General features: G+C 44.9%; 1 protein-coding gene across 2 annotated transcripts in view; it reads left to right on the top strand.

Moving 5' to 3' along the window:
• The window catches only part of PEX3 (peroxisomal biogenesis factor 3), a 62260-nt gene that overhangs the window by 18537 nt on the left and 21651 nt on the right, over positions 1-22072 (top strand). For both annotated transcript variants that reach the window (XM_040350573.1, XM_040350572.1), the window contains exons 4-8: positions 2916-2997; positions 14915-14958; positions 19622-19746; positions 20707-20773; positions 20897-20951. In XM_040350573.1, coding sequence (XP_040206507.1) covers positions 2916-2997; positions 14915-14958; positions 19622-19746; positions 20707-20773; positions 20897-20951 — 373 coding nt within the window. The remainder of the gene's footprint in view (positions 1-2915; positions 2998-14914; positions 14959-19621; positions 19747-20706; positions 20774-20896; positions 20952-22072) is intronic.

Genomic DNA, 22072 nt, shown 5'->3' with positions numbered 1-22072 from the left:
CCTTAGACTACAGGAGAGTCAGGACGCTCTCTTCGTTGCAGACAGAGAAGCGAGCTGTGTGTTAGTGGGCGTCCTGACTCTCCTGTAGTCCAAGGGAGGGGGCGAGCATGACACTCCACACCAGGGAGAAAGCTTTGCATTACTGTGTGGAGTTACAGACAGAAGAACATGAAGTGAGGATTTCTCACAAGAAATAAGGACATTTAAAAGCAAAATGGAAGGATGAGGTAAGTGAAGGAGGACTGCACTAAGGTAAAGGAAGCTTTTCAGGGGGAAAAAAATTGTACCTTTTTATAACCCCTTTAAAATGGTAAATACATCACAGGGGCCTATTTATAAAGCAGCGGTGTGCCTTATGGTGCCTGGAAAATGAACGCACCCAATTATTAAAGCCGTGTTCTGGCCCTCCTCTCCAAAAATGTAAAAGTCAGCAGCTACTTACCGTATTTTCCGACATATAAGACGACCTTTTGTACTTAAAAACTTGCCTCAAAACTCAGGGGTTGTCTTATACGCCGGTACCTGTCTCAGTCAGATCTCGGGCGTCCATTATTCAAAAGTCGCGCCTCCTTCTCGTGCTGTTCCGTGATAGGCGGAACACTCAGTTTCCCAGCAGAGCCTCTGTTCAGTGTTCCGCCTATCATGGATGTCTTCTCATCTTCGGGCGAGAGGACATACGTGATAGGCGGAACACCGAACACAGACTATGCTGGGAAACTGAGTGTTCCGTCTATCGCGAAACAGCACGAGGAGGAGGCGTGGCTCTTGAATAATGGACACCCGCAGTCTGACTGCATACAGGGATAAGGTATGGGATCGTCGTGGTGAGACATGCAATGAGCACAGTGAGGTATGCAATGGCACAGTGTGGCATGTAATGGCACAGTGAGATTCCTGTAAGCGATTGTTCCGGCTACCCCTCAGCTTCCAGACAGACTAGTAGGAAAGGGGGTCGTCTTATATGGTGAGTATATCCCAAAACCCACATTTTGGCTGGAAAATTAGGGGGTCGTCTTATACGCCCAGTCTCCTTATACGCCGGCAAATACGGTATCTGTCCTGAAATCCAACGATGTTGCCACTGCAGCCAATGTTTCCATCGGCTGTCAAGTGCTGCCGCCATTGCCGTGGTAAGGGAACCCGGCCATAAAGCCTTGGGGCTTCGCGGTCGGGTCCCTACTGCGAATGCGCAAAGAGCGCTGCACTCTCTTACTGGCCCAGCAGCGGGGGAGGAGGAGGGGGCCAAACTTCTGATGTACTTCGCTCCGGCAAAGTCCGAATGAAAGTGGGGACTGGGTACCTGCGAAAAAACAGCTATGCGTTCCCCCCTCGAAAGGTGCCAAATGTGGCACCGGAGGGGGGGGCGGGGTTGAGTGGAGACGGATAAGTGAAAGTTCCACTTTTGGGTGGAACTCCGCTTGAAGCACAACACTGTGCTTTACAAATGTGTTTAGCACTTCACTTGTTTTGGCTTCAATTCAAGAAATGAGGAATTAAAAAACCTTGGAAGAAGAAAGTCTAGTCACATGACCTCTCAGTCATGGAACTGACCTCTCCACCATCATGGAGTTTTCTCTGCAGCATTATGCAGAAAACACTCATTGAGCCACCATAGGCTCCACACCATGGCCTGTGTTTTATGAATTACTCATCAGTCCAGTGGGGAGCAAATGGCTTTATCCACTTTCCACTAAAAATAGGCCCCGTAGGGATACAGAAGGGTCAGGTGTGAGGGTCCGCACTCGGTAGCAGGAGGGCTCTAGCTTCCTGTCCTGAGGAGCTGCAGGCAGGATTTTTTAGGCGAGGCCGCGGCTTCGGCCTAGTCCGAGACGGCCTACCTCGTGGCCCTTTCCTGGGATGGCGGCTGACTGACTTCTCCCCTGCACACCCCGGTGAGGCTTTTAAGACAGAAGTGATACAGGTGGGTCGTTTGTCAGGGTCTGCACCCGGTAATAGGAGGATTCTTAGCGCCGGTCCTGGGGGGAAAAACATTTTTTTTTTTTTTTTCTTTTTTTTTTTTTTTAAATATGAATCGATTTGACCTTCCAACTCAATTTTTAAATTGATTTTTTTTTTTTTTCCCCAGCCCTATTACAGATCAATTTCCACCATAAGTTAGTATTTTTTCCATAAGGAAGAAACATACCCTTGTACTGAATTCTTGCATGCAACATCCAGCCCAGACTACACAAAGCAGGATTCTGGCAGCTTTATCTTCTGCTTTAGGCTTAAAGCGGTGGTTCCCCTAAAAATAAACTTTTGACATTGCATTTGCTATAATAATTACAATTAGAATCGGCTGGTTTTATGTAAAAAATACCTCCGTACGTAGCGTTTTGGTATATTCGTTCCCACCGCCACTTCCGGGTACGATGCTGGCGGTGGGCGTTCCTAATTGATGGACAGGCATCCGACCGACGCATCCATCGCGTCACGAGATGCCGAAAGAAGCCGAACATCGGTGCGGCTCTATACGGCGCATGCGCACCGACGTTCGGCTTCTTTCGGCATCTCGTGACGCGATGGATGCGTCGGTCGGATGCCTGTCCATCAATTAGGAACGCCCACCGCCGGCATCGTACCCGGAAGTGGCGGTGGGAACGAATATACCAAACGCTACGTACGGAGGTATTTTTTACATAAAACCAGCCGATTCTAATTGTAATTATTATAGCAAATGCAATGTCAAAAGTTTATTTTTAGGGGAACCACCCCTTTAACATTTTGTGGAGCAGGTTTTTTTTCTTTATATAAGCTGTAGATGAGCTGTGTATTCACATTTCTTTCTGCATATGCAATATTGCCCTTTGTGCTCAGCGCAACATAGTATGTGTCACACAAGTTCATATTTATTTTTACCATTAAATATCATACTGAAACACTCATTTATTATATTTTTCTCTTTCCCATTATAGTTTTATCAATGCTCCCTGCTTTGAAGGAAGCTTTAATGCAACAACTGAATTCGGAGAGCCTAACAAGTCTTCTGAAAAGCAGGTATTACGTTTTTTTTATTAATTTCTATAGTAAAAACATCTTATAGTTGGTTTTACTGGGATTTTTTACATTATGTACCCTTTCTCACTTTGCTGCTGCCAATTTACAGGTACAGTTGATTCAGTAGCAGTCCACATTATAGCTTGTATTTTTCAGGTGTCAAATAACAAATGATGGGAAACATGTAGCTAATAACTTATATGGAGAACATGCTGCCCAAGGCCCCTTTTACACTACTGCGACTTCGCCGTGATTTCGCGGGTGCGATTTTGAGGAATGCCTGTGTAACTCGCATCAAAGCCGGACCAGTGCAGGGACTACTTTGAAGTCGGCACGACTTGAAGTCGTACAAATATAAATGGTTGTCATTGGAAATCGCGTGGAACGACTTGTTATGCGACTTTGCAGTCCCAAGTCGCAGGACAAGTCATGCAAGTGTCAAAGGGGCCTTAGGCCATGTTCACACTTGTACGACAAACGCACCAACATTCGGAGATCATGTCGCATGAGAGACCTCTTAACTGGTCTGACAGAAGTCAGTCCAACTTTGAAAAAGGTTCCTGCATTACTTTGGTCCAACTTTGATCCTCCTTCAGCCCATTGAATAGCATTAAATTTGGATCATCGTCCTAACTGATCTGACTTTGGACTGCGACTTGTGCTTTGAGGATCTTCTAAGGAAACTCCACGCAAAATTTAAAATGGCATGGGGTTCCTCCTTTAAGACCATACCAGGCCCAGAGAAGACCCGGAGAGGGGGGACTAACAGGCAGAGGGAGAAGACATCCCAAGAGGAGGGAGAAGAGACAGCGAGGGGAGAAGAAATCGGAAGAGACGCCGGAGCTGATTTAATAAATCACTTTGTCAAAAATCTGTGTACTGTTTTTGTTTTTGATACTTTTTTTTTTTAGGTGAATGGGTAGGGGTATAATGTACCCAATACTCATTCACATAGGGTGGGGGCCAGGATCTGGGGGATTCCAGATTCCGATAAGCCCCTCCGCCCGCTGACTCTGACAACCACCGGCCAAGGGTGTCGGGAAGAGGCCCTTGTCCTCATCAACATGGGGGAAATGGTGCACTGGGGTGGGGGGTGCAGGGCCCCCCCTGCCCCAAAGCACTCACACCCCCAAGTTGAGGGCATGTGGCCTGGTATGGTTCAGGAGGAGGGGTGGCGCTTGCTTGTCCCCACCCCCTTTCCTGACCTGCTGGGCTGCATGCTCAGATAATGGTCTGGTATGGATTTTGGGGGGGGGCCACGCTTGTTTTTCTGGCGTGGGGGTTCCCCTTAAAATCCATACTAGCCCAAAGGACCTGGTATGGTCTTAGAGGGGGATCCCCATGCCATTTTTTTTATTTGGCATGGAGTTTGCCCTAAAGATTCATGCCAGACATAAAGTGCCTTGTAGTGTCGAGATCAAAGTTGAATCTCTGTTCATTGAAATCGGATGGATGTCAAACTTCAAGTCGCAGGGCGAAGTCAGATCTATAGTTATACGACTGTCATGACATGTACTAGTGTGAACCCGGCCTAAAGCCTTCTACGCACAATGAGATTATGAAATTCGCTGTACGACAGAATACAACTTAGGAAGTGATGAAATGTGTTGTAATGTATTATTTCGTTACCGAGCATGCGTGGTCTTGATCTGATTATTTTTCGTTTTTTCGGACGAATACTGTACTGAATAAACAAAAATTAGACAATCTGGTATCCTCCGAAAAAAGTCATACTTGTCCCTCCAGATATTGTTGGACGAACTATACTGATCGACTCGAAAGATGTGTACTAATGATCAGATTATCGTGCGATCGCTCCGAAACCGAGTTTTGTCATCCGATTTTCTAAATGTGTGTACTAGGCATAAGGCATAGGCCTGATTTGCCTAATGGTAAACCCAGCCCTTTACCTTGCAGCTCTGATATATATTCTGTCTGTACAGTTTAATTCACAACTGGACCAAAGGTGCTAAACACTTGGTGGCCCGATAAAGATGCAATTATTAACCTAAGAGCACCATGCTTCTGGTAATCTATAGAACCCAAGACAAAACTAATATGCTGTTCACTGGTAAATGGGGGTTATCCATGGGTAGGACAAAGGTAAATAGATAAATCTTGCTTCCAAAAATAAAATCAGCAAATTACATTTATTGTATAACCATGAAGAATAAAACACAGTCTAACCTTTTCCATGGATACCCCCCATTTACCCGTTTATGGCATATAGGTTTTGTCTCTGTACAGTTTTTGAATTTTCCTTTCTTTTTTTTCTCTGGGTATTTTTGTTTTCTCTATAGATCTGAAGGCATACGGTCGGGATAACTGACTTGTGCCCAAAGTTTCCTTTGTACTTGGATGCGTGTGACATAAGCCTTGTTAGCCCCATTTACATCTGCACATTTTAGACGTGGTAAACTTTAGAAACGTTTAATGTTAAGTCCCAATAAAATGTACATAACATGCATTTTGGAAACTTCATCAAAGATGCAGCAAGCAGTTTTTTTTTGTTTTTTTTTTACTTGCATTTAAAATGTGCTGCTAATGATTCTCTCACACTAGCAACTTTGTTACAGATTTGTAGACTTTACAGATCTCTGTTGATATTTAACTGGTTACAATACTTGCAGATATAAATCTATGGTGTGCCTTGATCAACAAACTCCATTGGGTGACATGATTAACTACTGAAGCTTATGTAGTACTGAAACTTATGGCTAGCTTAGAAATGCTGCAAAAAGTCAACCTCTATATAATATGTGTGTGTGCATATAGACTATATTGTAAAAAGTATTGGGACACCTGCCTGTACACACACATGAACTTTAATGGCATCCCAGTCTTAGTCCGTAGGGTTCAGTATTAAGTTGACCCACCCTTTGCAGCTATAACGGCTTCAACTCTTCTGGGAAGGCTGTCCACAAAGTTTAGGAGTGTGTCTATGTTTTTTTTTAAAGTCGGCAGCTACAAATACTGCAGTTGCTGTCAGATGCTGCCGCCACCATCTTCGGTAAGGGAATCAGGGAGTGAAGCCCTAGCATTAATTTCAGAGAGTGCAAAAATAACCCCTAGTATTGATGTTAGTGTACACAATAATAACCCCTAACATTGGTGTCAGTGGATGCAGTAAAAACCCCAACATTGATGTTAGTTAACACAATAATAACCCCCAGCATTGGTTTTAGTGGACGCAGTTATAACCCTTAACCTTTCCTTTTTTTGCTGGACCACTTGGTCTGGTAAAGGAAGTTGAAAAGTAATAGAATTACTAGCTGGATGATGGGGTAAAAAAAATGTTGGGCTCAAACTTGTGTTGCATACGTTCGCACAAAATTCAGAGTGTCAAGAACACAGTGACGTACAACACTATGACAAGCTGAGAAAAACGAAGTTCAATGCTTCCAATCATGCATGTTTTTTTTTTTTTTTTGCACGTTGGAATTGCACACAGACGATTGGAATTTCCGACAAGAACTTTTCCTGTTTTAGAATCGGCTCTAAAATTTTTGCTGTCCGAAGCTCCGACAGAAAAAGTCAGAATTTCCGACCAAAAGCTCACATCGATTTTTTTTTTCTTGTCGGAAATTCTGACTGTGTGTATGTGGCATAAGACTATTTCTTTTTTGTCTCTCACCACATGTGAATGTATGGCTGGGGCCCAAACATCTGGATCATGCCCAAGCATGTATATTAACTGATTAAACCCTCCAGTTACTTTGGACAATTTGGCTGATTTACTAAAACTAGAGAGTGCAAAATCTGGGGCAGCTGTGCATGGTAGCAAATTGGCCTCTAACTTCGACTTGTTCAATTAAGCTTTGGCTAAACAAAACAAACAAAAAAACAGACGCTGATTGGTTTCTGTGCAGAGCTGCACCAGATTTTGCACTCTTCAGTTTTAGTAAACCAACCCCTATATGTTCTTGTGTTATTTCCCATCTCTGGATTTGTTAGCCCAAAACGTCATATTCCTGATATGTGCCTGCTGTACCATATACCTGTATAAGAAAGTATCCTGTTCTCTTTGTATTGTGTCCTTTATGTGAAATTTCTGGTGTTCCTGCCAGTCCCTCTGCTTTCCTATTAAAAACTGACCACACTAAGCAGGGCAGCACACAGTGGTCAGTTCTCTAGCTATGCTGGGAACTCGGTGTACTCTACTCCAATGATCAGACTTGTGACGCTCCCCTGCTGCACAGCCGTTCACTGCTTAGTGTACTGCTGTTTCTCGTCCCCCAGCTCTTATACATCTGAGAACAGAGGGAAAGCGATCACTTATAAAATAGGGACAAAGGGTATTTATCAGGTTTTTTTTTTTTTTATTGTAATTTTTTATGTATCTATATAAAAATATTTGTAGTTCCATTGTTAGGCTTCATGTACACAGTACATTTGAAAACCTCTTCTGAATTCTGAAACTTGACAGCTAGTAACCGACAGTTAAAAACGTTCATTTTGCCACTCGTGCATGCCGTGTTTATGCGTGTTTTGCGGCGTTTATGAGCGTTTGCATTTTTAGAAGTGTTTTTTTACAGATAACCGATTAGACCCTCGCAAATGCCTACAATGCTGGAAAATAATCTCTCTCTCCCCCTTGCACCCCACTATATACAAGGGTTTTGGAAAGTCTGTTTTTTTTTTTTTACCATTGCAAATGCTTGGCAATGATTCCCCATTGAAAACACCTATAAACAAAAACCCTTAGGCCCCGTGCACACGAGAGGATTTATCCGCGGATACGGTCCACCGGACCGTTTCCGCGGATAAATCCTCTCGAGGATTTGCGAGGATTTTGATCCGATGGAGTGTACTCACCATTGGATCGAAATCCGCGCCGAAATCCCATCGCGATGACGTGTCGCGCCGTCGCCGCGATGATGACGTGCGCGACGCTGTCATATAAGGAATTCCACGCATGCGTCGAATCATTACGACGCATGCGGGGGATTCATTCGGACGGATTGATCCAGTGAGTCTGTACAGACCAGCGGATCAATCCGTTGGGATGGATTCAAGCGGATAGATTTGAAAGCATGTCTTCAAATTTTTATCCGCTGGAAATCCATCCCAGGGGATAAAAATCCGCGGAAACAGATCCGCTGGATTGTACACACCAGGGGATCTATCCGCTGGAGCCGGTCCGCGGATCAATTCCAGCGGATGGATCCTCTCGTGTGTACGGGGCCTTATAAACACGAGTTACCACGTTAAGTCGCTGTTACATGCCGTTGCAAGCATTTGCCAATTCAAGTGCCCCTCAACTATTCTCCTGATTGCAATTTCCTGCTTTAAAAAAAAAAAAAAACTTCTAACCTCAACTGCTTCTAAACTACTATAAACACTTGAGTGTACATGTACCCATAGAGTTCAGGGGCTGCTGAAAAAAAAACGCCCAAATGTTCCTTAGGCAGGGTTCACAACTATGCGAATTGAGTGCGGCTTAAACCGCATCCAATTTGCATACCATTATAAAAATACATTGATTTTAATGAGGCATTCGCACTGTACATTGCCCAAAAAACGTGTGCGTTTTATAGGCATTGCGGTGCGGCTCAGGTGCGAATTCAGGCCCATTATCTTCTATGGGCACGCATCTGATTCGCAGATGTGTTCATTTCTCATCAGGATTTCTCTCATTCTCCTCAATACACTTCCCCCCTCCCCCTCCCCTCTCCCAGGTCTCCAAATTCGCAGATAAAACGGAGATGATCTGCTGAACAGCTCTCTTATCTCTTTGCAGAGATAACAGAGCTGGAATTTGCACCGCACTAGTGTGAATCCAGCCTAAATGTCAGTTTTTCTGCTGCGGTATACATGAGGCCTTTTCTTTATCGTACATCACGGGACACAGAGCGGCATTCATTACTATATGGGTTATATGGAGTACCTTCAGGTGTAGACACTGGCAATCTCAAACAGGAAATGCCCCTCCCTATATAACCCCCTCCCATAGGAGGAGTACCTCAGTTTTTACGCCAGTGTCTTAGGTGTTAGTCATGGTTTAGCTTGCCTCCGCATCCTTGGGATTAGGTGAGCTACCGGTTCTGTCCAAAAAAGCCTCAGCGCTAAAGTGGTCAGTAACCGGACCCCAAACCCTTGGGGTATAGCCCATAATGCTTTTCTTTTTAGAGAGCTGGACCCTGGGCCCAGAACTTAGAAACCTTTGGGTACCTAAAGTTTTCTGTTGCCAGGGTGCTATATGGGCCCAGGACAGTGGATCCTTCATAGGAACCCAGGGCCTGAAGGTCTAGACATCCCCACGGAGATGGGGGAAGATTGGGCCTCTTGCTTGGCAAAGTCCTGCGGCATGGAGCAGGTAAGTGAGGGGAAAACTTGCGGAACTTGGTTCTTAGCAGGTTTTTTTCTGGGGGGTCACAGGGGACATGCCTAAAGTTATGCACTGCATCTGGCAAACTAGTCACATATCATAAAGATAGGATGGCTCTCTATGTATTATTCCCCATAAGATGTGACCTCCCTTGTAGTGTTGGAAAAGCATTGAGTGGGGCCTGTGTTATATAAAAATATATGTGTGTGTCAGAGAGCTTTGCTTACCTGCAGGCCTCCAGGCGATGCTCCATTCAGTCTTCCTCCTCAGAGCCTGCAAGCAGGCAAAACGCTGACCTCCTCATGGTTCCAGGCTGCAGGCTGCAGTTTGCTGGAACAGAGAGGTCCCTTCCTCCCAAAATCCCCCCCCCTCCCCCTGTCGGGAGGGGCATTTCCTGTTTGAGATTGCTGGGGGGGAAGGGCGGGTCAGTGGCTTAAAGGAAGGGGCGGCCCTTCCTTGTTTGTTCCATTCAATACTTTGGAACTGAGGAGAAAGACCAGAGCGGCAGCACGGGGCGCCGAGGACACACAGTGGCCAGAAAGGATATTGCAGTCTTCAGAGGACTGTTTTTTCAAGCCTAGAAATAGGCTGTTTCTTTTCCATCTCATAGTTTTTCTTTGCAATACTGCTCAGGGGGACAGAATGTTTTTTCTTTCCTGGATTTGAAACAAAAACGAAAAAAAAAAAAAAAAAAAAAAGTCATCTAGGGGAGAGGAAGCATTTTTTTATCCCCCAAACAGGTGTTTGGACAATTAACTTTTATAGTTCCAAATACCAATAGGTAGCAGGTGTACCTCGGTATTGTACCATGGTAGGCCGCTGTTTTCCCTACAGGGAGCCTTGGGGCCATCGGGATCTGGGGCTGGAGCTGACGCGGGTCAGTCCAACCCTAAGATGGTCACGGAGGAGGTATTACTCACCTCTTTAAAAGAGATGCAGAAAAGCATGGGAGCCGCAGCTATGCGGGGCAGTAAGCGGAATAGATCTCCGTCGCCCGAGCGCGGACCCTCAGAAGAGGAGGTCCTTTCCTCAGGGGAATTGGACGACCTCTTGGACAAGGACCAAGTAGGTTCAGGGATCGAAGACCCGGATACAGAGGAGTCTGGGGCAGTCTCCCTGAGGGAGAGCTGGTGGATTCAAGGATTGTCGGACTTGGTCCATAGGGCATTCAACTTGCCAGTACCAGATCTCCAGGTATCGACGGTTTCAGCTTTGGGCTCACTGAGGGCGCCTCAAAGCAATGCTGTGTTTCCGATCCATCCTCTATTAGAGGGAATTTTGTTCCAAGATTGGAACAAGCCAGATAAGATCTTCTTACCACCTAAAAGGTTCTCTGTCCTATATCCTATGGAAGAAAAATTTTCCAAAAGATGGGCTACTCCTGCAGTGGACGCAGCCATCTCATGTGTTAACAGATCGTTAACATGCCCTGTAGAAAACATACAGGTGTTCAAGGATCCAGTTGATAAGCGCTTGGAAGCACTACTTAAGAACTCCTTCACTACTGCAGGGGCAGTAGTACAGCCAGCTGTGGCTGCGATTGGGGTCGCTCAAGCATTATCGGATCAATTTAAGCAGATGCTTAAACTTATTCCGGCCCAGCAGGCAGAAAAATTTTCGGATGTCCCTAAGGCCATATGTTTTACGGTAGACGCAATCAAGGATTCTATCCAGCAAGCGTCACGTTTATCGTTATCCCTTATCCATATGAGAAGACTCTTATGGTTAAAAAACTGGGAGGCTGAGCCCCCATGCAAGAAGCTCCTGGTAGGGTTCCCCTTCCATGGAGGACGACTCTTCGGAGAAGACCTAGATAAATACATTCAGACCATTTCAAACGGCAAGAGTACTCTCTTGCCAACTAAGAAGAAGGTTCAGGGACCTGCGTTTAAACGACAGTATTCCCCTGGGCAGGGGCCCTCTAATGCCAAGCAGTATCGACGGCCTCCTGCAAAAGCAAACTTCGGCTTCAACAGCAGATCACAAGGACAGGCTGTTAGAGGCAAAAGGCAGTGGTTTCGCAAACCAGCAAAACCAGCCCCCAAGCCAACCTTATGAAGGGGCGCCCCCACCCACGAAGGTGGGGGGAAGGCTGCGACTCTTTTCAGAGATTTGGGAAGCCAGCATTCCCGACGAGTGGGTACGGTCTTCCGTGGCCACAGGCTACAAATTAGATTTCCTAAGGTTTCCTCCTCCTCATTTCCAGAAGTCGAGGATTCCAAACGATCCGGAAAAGGGAGCCGCATTAAGATCGGCATTAGATCATCTACTTTCCCAGGAAGTAATAGTAGAGGTACCAGTCCTGGAACAGGGGCTGGGTTTCTACTCCAACCTATTCATCATCCCAAAATCCAATGGAGATGTCAGGCCAATTTTGGACCTAAAGATGGTAAATGCATATCTAAAGATCCGCTCATTTCGGATGGAATCCGTGCGGTCAGCAGCTGCCACACTCCAGAAGGACGACTTCATGGCGTCCATAGACATAAAGGATGCCTACCTTCATGTTCCAATTTATCAGCCACATCAAAGATATCTACGCTTCATGGTGGCTTCGCGTCACTTCCAATTCGTGGCGCTTCCCTTCGGGTTGGCTACGGCCCCCCGGGTGTTCACGAAGGTCCTAGCTCCAATCCTAGCCAAACTAAGGATCCAAGGGGTCACGATCCTAGCATACCTGGACGACCTCCTAGTCATAGATCACTCGTCTCCCGGCTTGGAGCGAGCAGTGGCCCTCACGGTCCAATACCTCGAGAGGTTCGGCTGGGTCCTAAATCGAGAAAAGTCAGCTTTCCAGCCCACAAAGCAGTTGGAATATCTCGGCATGAGATTAGACACAGAACAACAAGGAGTGTTCCTACCTCTGAGGAAGGTAAAAGCCATCAAGGAATTAATCCTACTGGTTCTAAGCAAGAAAGAACCGACTATTCGCCTATGTATGAGGTTACTAGGCAAGATGGTGGCCACATTCGAGGCGGTACCATACGCCCAGAGCCACACTCGCATCCTACAGGCAGCCATCCTGTCAGCATGGAGCAGAAGGCCACAGGCCTTGGATATCCCGTTGCCGCTCTCATCAAGAGTCCGACAAAGTCTGTGTTGGTGGTTAGACCCTCAGAATCTACTGAAGGGGAGGTCTTTCAGCCCAGTGGCTTGGAAGATAGTGACCACAGACGCCAGCCTGACGGGCTGGGGAGCAATTTTGGATGGTTGCACTCGCCAAGGTACTTGGGCAAAGCCAGAGAAGCAGTTGCCCATCAACATCTTGGAGCTCAGAGCTGCTCAAATAGCCCTCAGGGCTTGGACGTCAAAATTGCAGGGGTTCCCGGTGAGAATTCAATCAGACAATGCCACGGCCGTGGCATACATAAATCACCAAGGGGGAACCAGGAGTCAAGCCGCTCAGAGAGAGGTGAGCTTGATTCTTCTATGGGCAGAGGCTCATGTGCCCTGCATATTGGCAATATTCATTCCAGGAGTGGACAACTTTCAGGCGGACTTCTTAAGCCGCCAGACTCTATGGCCGGGGGAATGGTCTCTGCATCCACTAGTCTTTCAAGCACTCTGCCAAAGATGGGGAGTGCCGGACGTGGATATCATGGCATCGAGACTCAACAAGAAACTAGACAGGTTCATGTCCCGCTCAAGGGATCCGATGGCCTGCGGAACCGATGCGTTGGTTTGCCCTTGGCATCAGTTCAAACTTCTTTATGCGTTTCCCCCGCTCCAGTTACTACCCCGCCTGCTGCGCAGGATCCGGGTGGAGCACATACCAGTCATCCTGGTAGCTCCAGCATGGCCCAGAAGAGCATGGTACTCACTAATCTTAAGGATGGTAGTGGGAGACCCGTGGACTCTTCCTCTACGGCCAGACCTGCTATCGCAAGGTCCGATCCTCCACCCTGCCTTACGGCATCTAAATTTGACGGCCTGGAAGCTGAATCCCTGATTCTCAGGGGTAGAGGTCTGTCTCAGAAAGTAATCTCTACCCTAATCAGAGCCAGGAAACCGGTCTCTAGGGTGATTTATTACAGGGTCTGGAAGGCCTATGTAGGCTGGTGTGAGTCCAAGCGATGGCTTTCTCGCAAATTTACCATCGATAGAGTATTAAGTTTTCTCCAGCTAGGAGTGGATAAAGGATTGGCATTAAGCACAATCAAAGGACAGATTTCTGCTCTGTCAGTGTGGTTTCAGCGGCCGCTGGCCACCCACTCGCTGGTTAAGACCTTCCTTCAAGGGGTCTTACGTATTAGACCTCCAGTTAAATCCCCGCTTTGTCCGTGGGATTTAAATCTTGTTCTGTCAAGTTTACAGAAACAACCGTTTGAGCCGTTGGCTGATATTCCTTTGGTTCTACTGACAAGGAAGTTAGTATTTTTGGTTGCCATAGTTTCCGCAAGAAGAGTTTCGGAGCTGGCAGCCTTATCCTGTAAGGAACCATATCTTGTTTTTCATAAGGACAGGGTCGTTCTCCGCCCTCATCCTTCCTTCCTTCCGAAGGTCATATCCAGTTTTCATTTGAACCAGGATTTGGTATTACCATCCTTCTTCCCTAAACCTACTTCCAGAAAGGAAGGGTTGCTGCATACCTTGGATATTGTCAGGGCCATGAAGGCCTATCTTAAAGCTACAAAGAAGATCCGGAAAACAGATGTGCTGTTCATTCTACCGGATGGGCCCAAGAAGGGGCAGGCAGCTGCAAAGTCCACCATTTCTAGGTGGATTAAGCAATTAATCACTCGGGCCTACGGCTTGAAAGGGTTGCCTCCTCCAGTATCATTAAAGGCTCATTCTACTAGGGCCATGGGCGCCTCCTGGGCAGCACACCACCAGATCTCTATGGCTCAAGTTTGCAAGGCGGCAACCTGGTCTTCTGTCCACACGTTTACAAAATTCTACAAGTTGGACGTAAGAAGGAATACTGATACTGCCTTCGGGCAGGCAGTGCTGCAGGCTGCAGTTTGAGACCCTCGGATTCCGGGGGCTCCTCTTGTTCGAGTTAAATTTAAAAATTTTATTTTTCTCAACTAAGTTGGATTTATTATGATTTGAGTATATCTCTAAATTAAATCCTTTTGTCTTGGAGATGTTCTCCCTCCCCTCATTGTAAGCATTGCTTTGGGACATCCCATATAGTAATGAATGCCGCTCTGTGTCCCGTGATGTACGATAAAGAAAAAGAGATTTTTAATACAGCTTACCTGTAAAATCTTTTTCTTGGAGTACATCACGGGACACAGAGCTCCCACCCCTCTTTTTTGAGGACCATTTTGGGAGGCATACTGCTTGCTACAAAACTGAGGTACTCCTCCTATGGGAGGGGGTTATATAGGGAGGGGCATTTCCTGTTTGAGATTGCCAGTGTCTACACCTGAAGGTACTCCATATAACCCATATAGTAATGAATGCCGCTCTGTGTCCCGTGATGTACTCCAAGAAAAAGATTTTACAGGTAAGCTGTATTAAAAATCTCTTTATTCCACAGTCTCTTCAGCTTGGAAAACTATTTTCTTAAAATTTGTATTCATTAAAAAACGATTTGACGTTGAAATATTTATTTGACCATAATTTATTTGTTTTGTGATACAGACCAACAAACAAGATAGAAATTTGGGAAGATTTAAAGGTTATGAGTAAGTATAATGTAACTTTCAATGCCTTATGTTTCCCCGAGACCCCTGGATTGCTACTTTTGACACAATCGTGCAGGGAAGCACAGACTGCGATCAGTAAATGTCCAATTCAAATACTGTATCTGATCCTATGGCCTTGTTGGGTAGAGTTTAGAGCTGCACGATTCTGGGAAAAATAAGAATCGCGATTCTTTTGCATAAAATGAAGATCACGATTCTCAAAAATGTATTTATTTAAAGTTATTTTCAACACAAAGCAGAGCTTATGTGCTTAAAGGGGTTGTAAAGGTAAAAATTGTTTTCCCTAAATAGCTTCCGTTACCTTAGTACAGTCCTCCTTCACTTACCTCATCCTTTGATTTTGCTTTTTAAATGTCCTTATTTCTTCTCACACAGTAATGCGAGGCTTTCTCCCTGGTGTGGAGAAAGCCTCTTGAGGGGGAGGGGGCGAGCAGGAGTGTCGGGACACTCTCTACTTTGCAGATAGAGAAAAGAGCTGTGTGTTAGTGGGCGTCCTGACACTCCTGCTCGCCCCCTCAAGAGGCTTTCTCCACACCAGGGAGAAAGCCTTGCATTACAGTGTGTAGTTAGACAGAAGAACAGGAAGTGAGGATTTCTAAGAAGAAATAATGACATTTAAAAGCAAAATCGAGGGATGAGGTAAGTGAAGGAGCACTGCACTAAGGTAAAGGAAGCTATTTCAGCAAAAAAAATTGTACCTTTACAACCTCTTTAAATACAGTATATGTAAATCTGACGGACTGTTTACATGTTAAATTTTAAAAGCCGCAGCAAACCTGCTGACCTTAACTAAATGTAAAATGTAAAAATCAGAGGTGTTCTGTCACATTAGCAAGCATGTACAGTTTGCTGCTGCTTTTAAAATTTAACATGTAAACAGTTTGTCAGATTTACATATACTGTATTTAAGTACATAAGCTCCGTTTTGTGTTGAAAATAACTGTGAAATCTAAAACTCCGTTGGGTGTAACAAGATGTGCAGGAGTGTGGGGTGGAGCAAGATGGCGGCGACGAAAATTCACTTCCCGACGAGACAGCTGCCGCCAGGTGTACCAAGATGGCCGCCGCTCCGGAGCTAGGCCGAAGTCAGGGACTTTTCAAATGGCCGCATCAGAAAATCGCGGGTCATCCAGCCTGGGGATCGCGCAGGAGGGGGGTGAATCGAGATTGCGATCTTTTCGCGATTAATCGTGCGGCTCTAGTAGGGTTGCAGGAAAACACTAGTGGTTTGGGAAAAGGTAAAGCCCATCTCCAAAAATATTACCCAGGAAGGAAAAACAGCCCCCAATTAAAATGTATTCTTTTAAAAATACACAAATTTATACACATATAGCTAGATTCGCAAAGAGTTAAACCGGCGTATCAGTAGATACGCCGCTGTAACTCTGAATCTAAGCCGTCGTACATTTAAGTGTATTCTCAAATTGAGATACACTTAAATGTAACTAAGATACGACGGCCTGCGCCGTCGTATCTTAGCTGTCTAGTTCCGCCGGCCGCTAGGGGCGTGAACGCTGATTTACGCCTAGAATGCGTAAATCAGCCGCCGTAACTTAGGAGGCAAGTGCTTTGTGAATACAGCACTTGCCTCTCTGACTTACGGCGGCGTAGCGTAAATACGATACGCTACGCCGGCTCTAAAATACGCCGCCCTACCTGAATCCAGCTAATAGACAACTAGACAGACATAGTTATGTTAAAAGCAACCAGCTGACCAGACTGCACTAAAATCTAAAACTTGCACACATCTTGTATATTAATATATATCCATTTGCTCTTGGGTTTGTAATTGTGTATGTATGTTATGGAGCCCCCCCACTAGACCAAAAGTTTGTATAATACAGACCCAGTAGGATTGTATGTGTGTGTGTTTTTTTTTTTTAATGATTAATCATAGTCAATGGTGTTGACTTTTAGCTAAAAGCTAAAGTCCATGCATATATTGCTAAGCAACAAACGGTACTGATATCTCTACCTGGAAGGTCTGTTTTAATTGCAGAGTGAGATCATATCTTGGGATGTCTATAAAAACAATTTGCAGTTAATTACTTTTTAAAAGATGGCAGGCAGCTGCTTCCAATCATTCAGATGATCCTGCCATTTTTGATTTCTGTCTTTTTTTTTTTTTTTGCTGAACAGAAATGTTTAATTCCTCCTAACATACCAAAACTATAAGCCAAGCACTTGGCTCGTGTTTGCAGTGCTGCCCCTTTGACTTGAATTGGCGAGCTGTAAATTCAACAAATTTGTTGTGACCATGACACACAGCACTGTGGCTGTGGTATGTATACAGCACCCTTCAGCTGTATGGTAGGTTTAAGTGGATGTTCAGTGGCCCATCTGCCTGTTATTGCCATCCTCACCGGCCCACCTGTAGGAAAGAGGCCCCAGTTCATGCTGTCACATTGCATGTGATTCGCACAGGAATCGCACCGCATTCCTGTATAACGAGAAAATGTCACCAGAGCACCATTGATCTCCAGAATGGGTCAGCAATCACATCATTACAGCAAATAGCAATGTTTCAGAGCCTCAAAGGACCCCTTTGCATGCCTGATGGAGGAATCCTTCGAGGCGCTGAAACATTAAGATGTGCTGTAACGATGTTTTTGTTGCATAAAGCTTTGGACCTATTCTGGAGATTCATGGTGTGCTGGTAACATTGTCTAACTCTGACTATTTATGGTTCCAGCCAGTGGTTGCTTTAGCACCCACTTATATACACAGCCAGAAACGTGAAATGGGAATAGTGCTTTGCATTCTTGTGGAAATCAAATGTGATTCTATGCAGTGTTTTTTGAGCCTATCATTTTGTATGGCTCAAATGGCACCACATCCGCATTTTTGCTGAACTGGATATAAACTGGTATAAACACCCATACGATCTGATTCAGGCAAACACACTGCAATCTGCAACGTGCTTTTGGAGTGTTGTTAACTTTTAGGGCCGGTTCACACTGATTCGATGCTGGAAATGCACAGGAATTGCTGTGTTTCCTGCAAAACAGGTCCCAAAGCATTTGCCTGAATCAAATTGCATGGGTATGAACATCAATGCACAGAATCACATGTGATTTGCACAGGAATGTGGTGCGATTCCTGTGCAAATCACATGTGATGTGACAGTGTGAACCGGGTTTAATTGACGCCCATGGCAGATCTCATTAACACAGTGTGATTGCTATGTGATGTTGAAAACGCAGCAATTCCTGTGCATTTCCCACATCACATCAGTGGGCTGGATTCAGGTCGGAATTGCGCCCTCTTACGGAGGCGCAGCGTACCGTTTTAACGCTGCGCCTCCGTGAATTACCTGCGCTACGCTTCATTCATGAAGCAGTAGCTACGTAATTTGCGCGGGCGCTCCTTAAAACTGCCCGGCGTAAGGGCGCGTAATTTAAATGATCCCGTAGGGGGCGTGGATCATTTAAATTAGGCGCGTTCCCGCGCCGAACGTAGTGCGCATGCTCCGTCGGGAAACTTTCCCGACGTGCATTGCGGCAAATGACGTCGCAAGGACGTCATTTGCTTCAACGTGAACGTAAATGGCGTCCAGCTCCATTCACGATTCACTTACGCAAACAACGTCATTTTCAAACATCGCAACGCGGGAACGACGGGTATACTTGGCATTGGCTGCCCCTGCTAATAGCATGGGCAGCCTTACGCGGAACCCGACGAACGTAAACGACGTAAACTGCGTACGTAGGGCGCGCGTACGGTTGTGAATCGGCGTTAGTATGCAATTTGCACACTCTACGCTGACCACTACGGGAACGCCACCTAGCGGCCATCGTAAGAATGCAGCCTACGATACGACGGCATAAGAGCCTTTTGCCAGTCATATCTTAGGCTGCAGTCGGCGTAACGAGCTTTCTGAATACAGAAAAGTCGTTACGCCGGCGCAACTAAGCAATTGCGCTGCGTAACTATGGTTACGCAGACGCAATTGCTTACTGAATCCACCCCAGTGTTCATCCTTCACAATTGCAGCATGTGATGACATTGATCTGATTTTTTTGATTTTTTTTTAAAGGTGCTGCCATACCTCGCCATTATCTATCTCTATCTATCTATCTATCTATCTATCTATCTATCTATCTATCTATCTATCTATCTATATATATATATATATATATATATATATATATATAAAAATATACCCAGAGCTTTTTTTCTCAAAAAATAGGTGCAGGAACTCAACCACGACCCCATTCAAATTTCACAAACAGTAGGAAGGTCTTAAAGGGGCATTAAATACCAGGATTGCATTACATACATAGTGTAGAGTTCAGGGGGTTACACACAGAGTGTAGAGCTGTCACTTGTAAACCCAGAAACCAGACTTCTGTGTTTACAAGTGATTGTGGTGAGCAGGCAAGGGTCTGAGCCAGAGGTGGTGGAACTGAGTTCCCCCTGAAAAAAAGCCCTGTAATATACCTGATGACTTTTCTCTCCTTGAATAAAAAGTTTTGCAATATACTGTATGTACTAATACAACCGAACTAATGTGAAATCTGATTGGGAGATTTCCATTTTTCTACATTTTAATTACTTTGGAATGTCCCTTTTTGGGTTATGAATAATTGTTATCAAAGTTTAACATTTTAACACAAGGGTATACTACTCTGTAATTTCTCAGGTTTCACCAGGAGTATAGGAGCAGTTTATAGCACATGTATGCTGGTTGTTCTGCTTCGTGTTCAGCTAAATATTATCGGTGGATACATCTATCTGGACAACTCATCAGGAGGAAAACCCTGTAATGTAAGTCAAGAAACACACCTGCACATTGTCTGTGCATTGGTCCAAGCTAGACCTTTATATAAGCCAAAAGACTAATCTAGTAACTTCAAGATTTAGACACGTCCCCCACACCATGCTCTATTCTATAGATTTTTTTTTTTCTGTAGAAATTGCTGAAATGTATGGTTGCACCAATACCATCTTTTGTTATCGGCAAGTATGAGTACCGATACTTTTGGTCAAGTTCTTGCCAATTCTGAGTAGCAATAATTTGCGGTGAGATTTGCGTCAATACAAAAAAAGAGGGGCCCATATCGCATTGCAAAGAATTGCATGTGATTTGAACCGAAATGCAGTGCAATTCCTTTCGCACCACATTCCTGTTCAAATCGCATGCTATTATTTGCAGTGCGATTTACGCCTATAATTTTTTTTAAAAATGTGCATTTAGTTTTCCTTTTCTAGGGAGCTTGAAGAGCATTGCGCCCTATATCAGATTTTGGGTGCAATGCTAGGCTTCTGAAGATTCTCAGGGTGGCTGCCTGCTTGTACCTCGGATGTGGGCAGGCAGTTGCTTGAGAGCAGCAGGATCAAGGAACTACGAGCGCGCTCACCAGCGCCCTCACAGTTTATTGAGAACTACAAGTTGTTGGCCACAATGGCCGTTGGTACTTGTAGTCCATTCATTTACAGGAAACTGTGAATGAAGGACTCTGTCGTGTTTTCAAATTGCAATAGCGGGTTCAGGGAAAGGATCCCCCCCACCCACTGGCGGGTGGGGGGGGGGGGAGGTGTGTGCATGTTACCCCCTAGATACGGGTGTAACATTTCCAGAAAGGTGAACTTGGCCTTTAAAACCCCTGTCAGTTTCTGTCTAAAATAAATTGCTTTACTTTAACAGAAAACTGTAAATACTGCTTTTTAAATGTGTTGCACACATGGGTGACTTGGCAGTAAAACATTATTTTATTCTTTTACCAGGGTCTCCAAGCATCTCCAGAGGTGCAACAACAGTATTTGTCTAGCATTCAACACCTCCTAGGAGATGGTACGATATAATTTCACACTTTGCTCATTTTGAAGTATCTGATGTTAGGCTTTTTCTCCATGTCAGAATACCTGTGCTTACTCCGGAAGTGGAGGGCATGATCTGTTATGTTTTTTTCCTCAGGCCTGACAGAACTGATAACAATAGTGAAACAAGCAGTGCAGAAGGTGCTTGGCAGGTAAGTCTAATTAGAAGTAGGTTTCATACAGATTACACACTTATGCCATTTTGTGTGAAGCAAACAAGCTGCTATTTATAAAAGTCTTAATTTACTGTGATTTGTATTGTTGTTAAAATAAAATATTTAAAAACTACAATAAGAGCATGTGCATTCTGTAACCCTTAGACCCCTTTTACACTGAGGTGGTTTTCAGGCATTTTAGTGCTAGAAATAGCCTCTAAATAGCGCCTGAAAACCGCCTCCCATTCATTTCAGTATGCCTTTTCACACTGGGGGGTTCGCTTGCGGGACGTTAGGAAAAGTCCTGCAAGCACCATCTTTCGGGCGGGTTGCGAGCACTGTATTTTGCGCTCATAAAACAACCCTGTCCATTGAAATGAATTGGCAGCGCTTCGAAAGCACCGCAACATGGGTGCTTTTAACCCCTTCTTTGGAGGGTTAAAAGCACCTCGCTAGCGGCCGAAAAGCGCAGCTTAAACAGCGGTAAAGCTTCTCTTAAACAAGCAGCACTTTAGCGCTAACACGACTGCGGCCCCAGTGTAAAGAGTTCTTAGGCAGGGATGATAAAAGTGAAGGTTTCCATTGTTTTCTTGATCTCCAAGAGAGGGATTGGAACACCTGTCAGGTTTTTATTGCTCTCTGCGCTTCCATTAGGGAGATTTACTCTCTTTATTTGTTCTGTTTACCATTATCATCAGTGGAAATTAAATAACATTTCTAAATTTAGGAATAACATCAGGGCAGATATAATAGGAAACTTTTCCAGTGGGGACCCTGGTGAAAATCAGGGAGTCCCCCACTTTGGCGGGATTTTCTGTTTTGGCTATAGGGCAGGAGGTGAAAAACAATTTCCCCAATGGGACAAAAAAAAACGTCAGGGGATATAACCCGCCCTTACTTTATTCAGTATAAAAATAAAAATTTGCCTTTTTAGTTTTACTTGAAAGTCCAATTCCAGATTTATTTTTTGAAACAATTGTAAATATATGAACAGCAGTTCTTGCTGTAATGATTGCCTCCTCTCCAGCACTGTCCTTAACAGACTAACTGCTCTACGACTGAGTGCCATTTCTCTTCCGAATTGAAAAATCCCAGCACCATTCAACCTGCTTCCTGTG

The sequence above is a fragment of the Rana temporaria genome, chromosome 4, assembly GCF_905171775.1.
Source record: "Rana temporaria chromosome 4, aRanTem1.1, whole genome shotgun sequence".
Taxonomy (NCBI): Eukaryota; Metazoa; Chordata; class Amphibia; order Anura; family Ranidae; genus Rana; species Rana temporaria.
The sequence above is the reverse complement of the archived record's forward strand: the minus strand, read 5'-3'. Positions and strand labels throughout refer to the sequence as shown.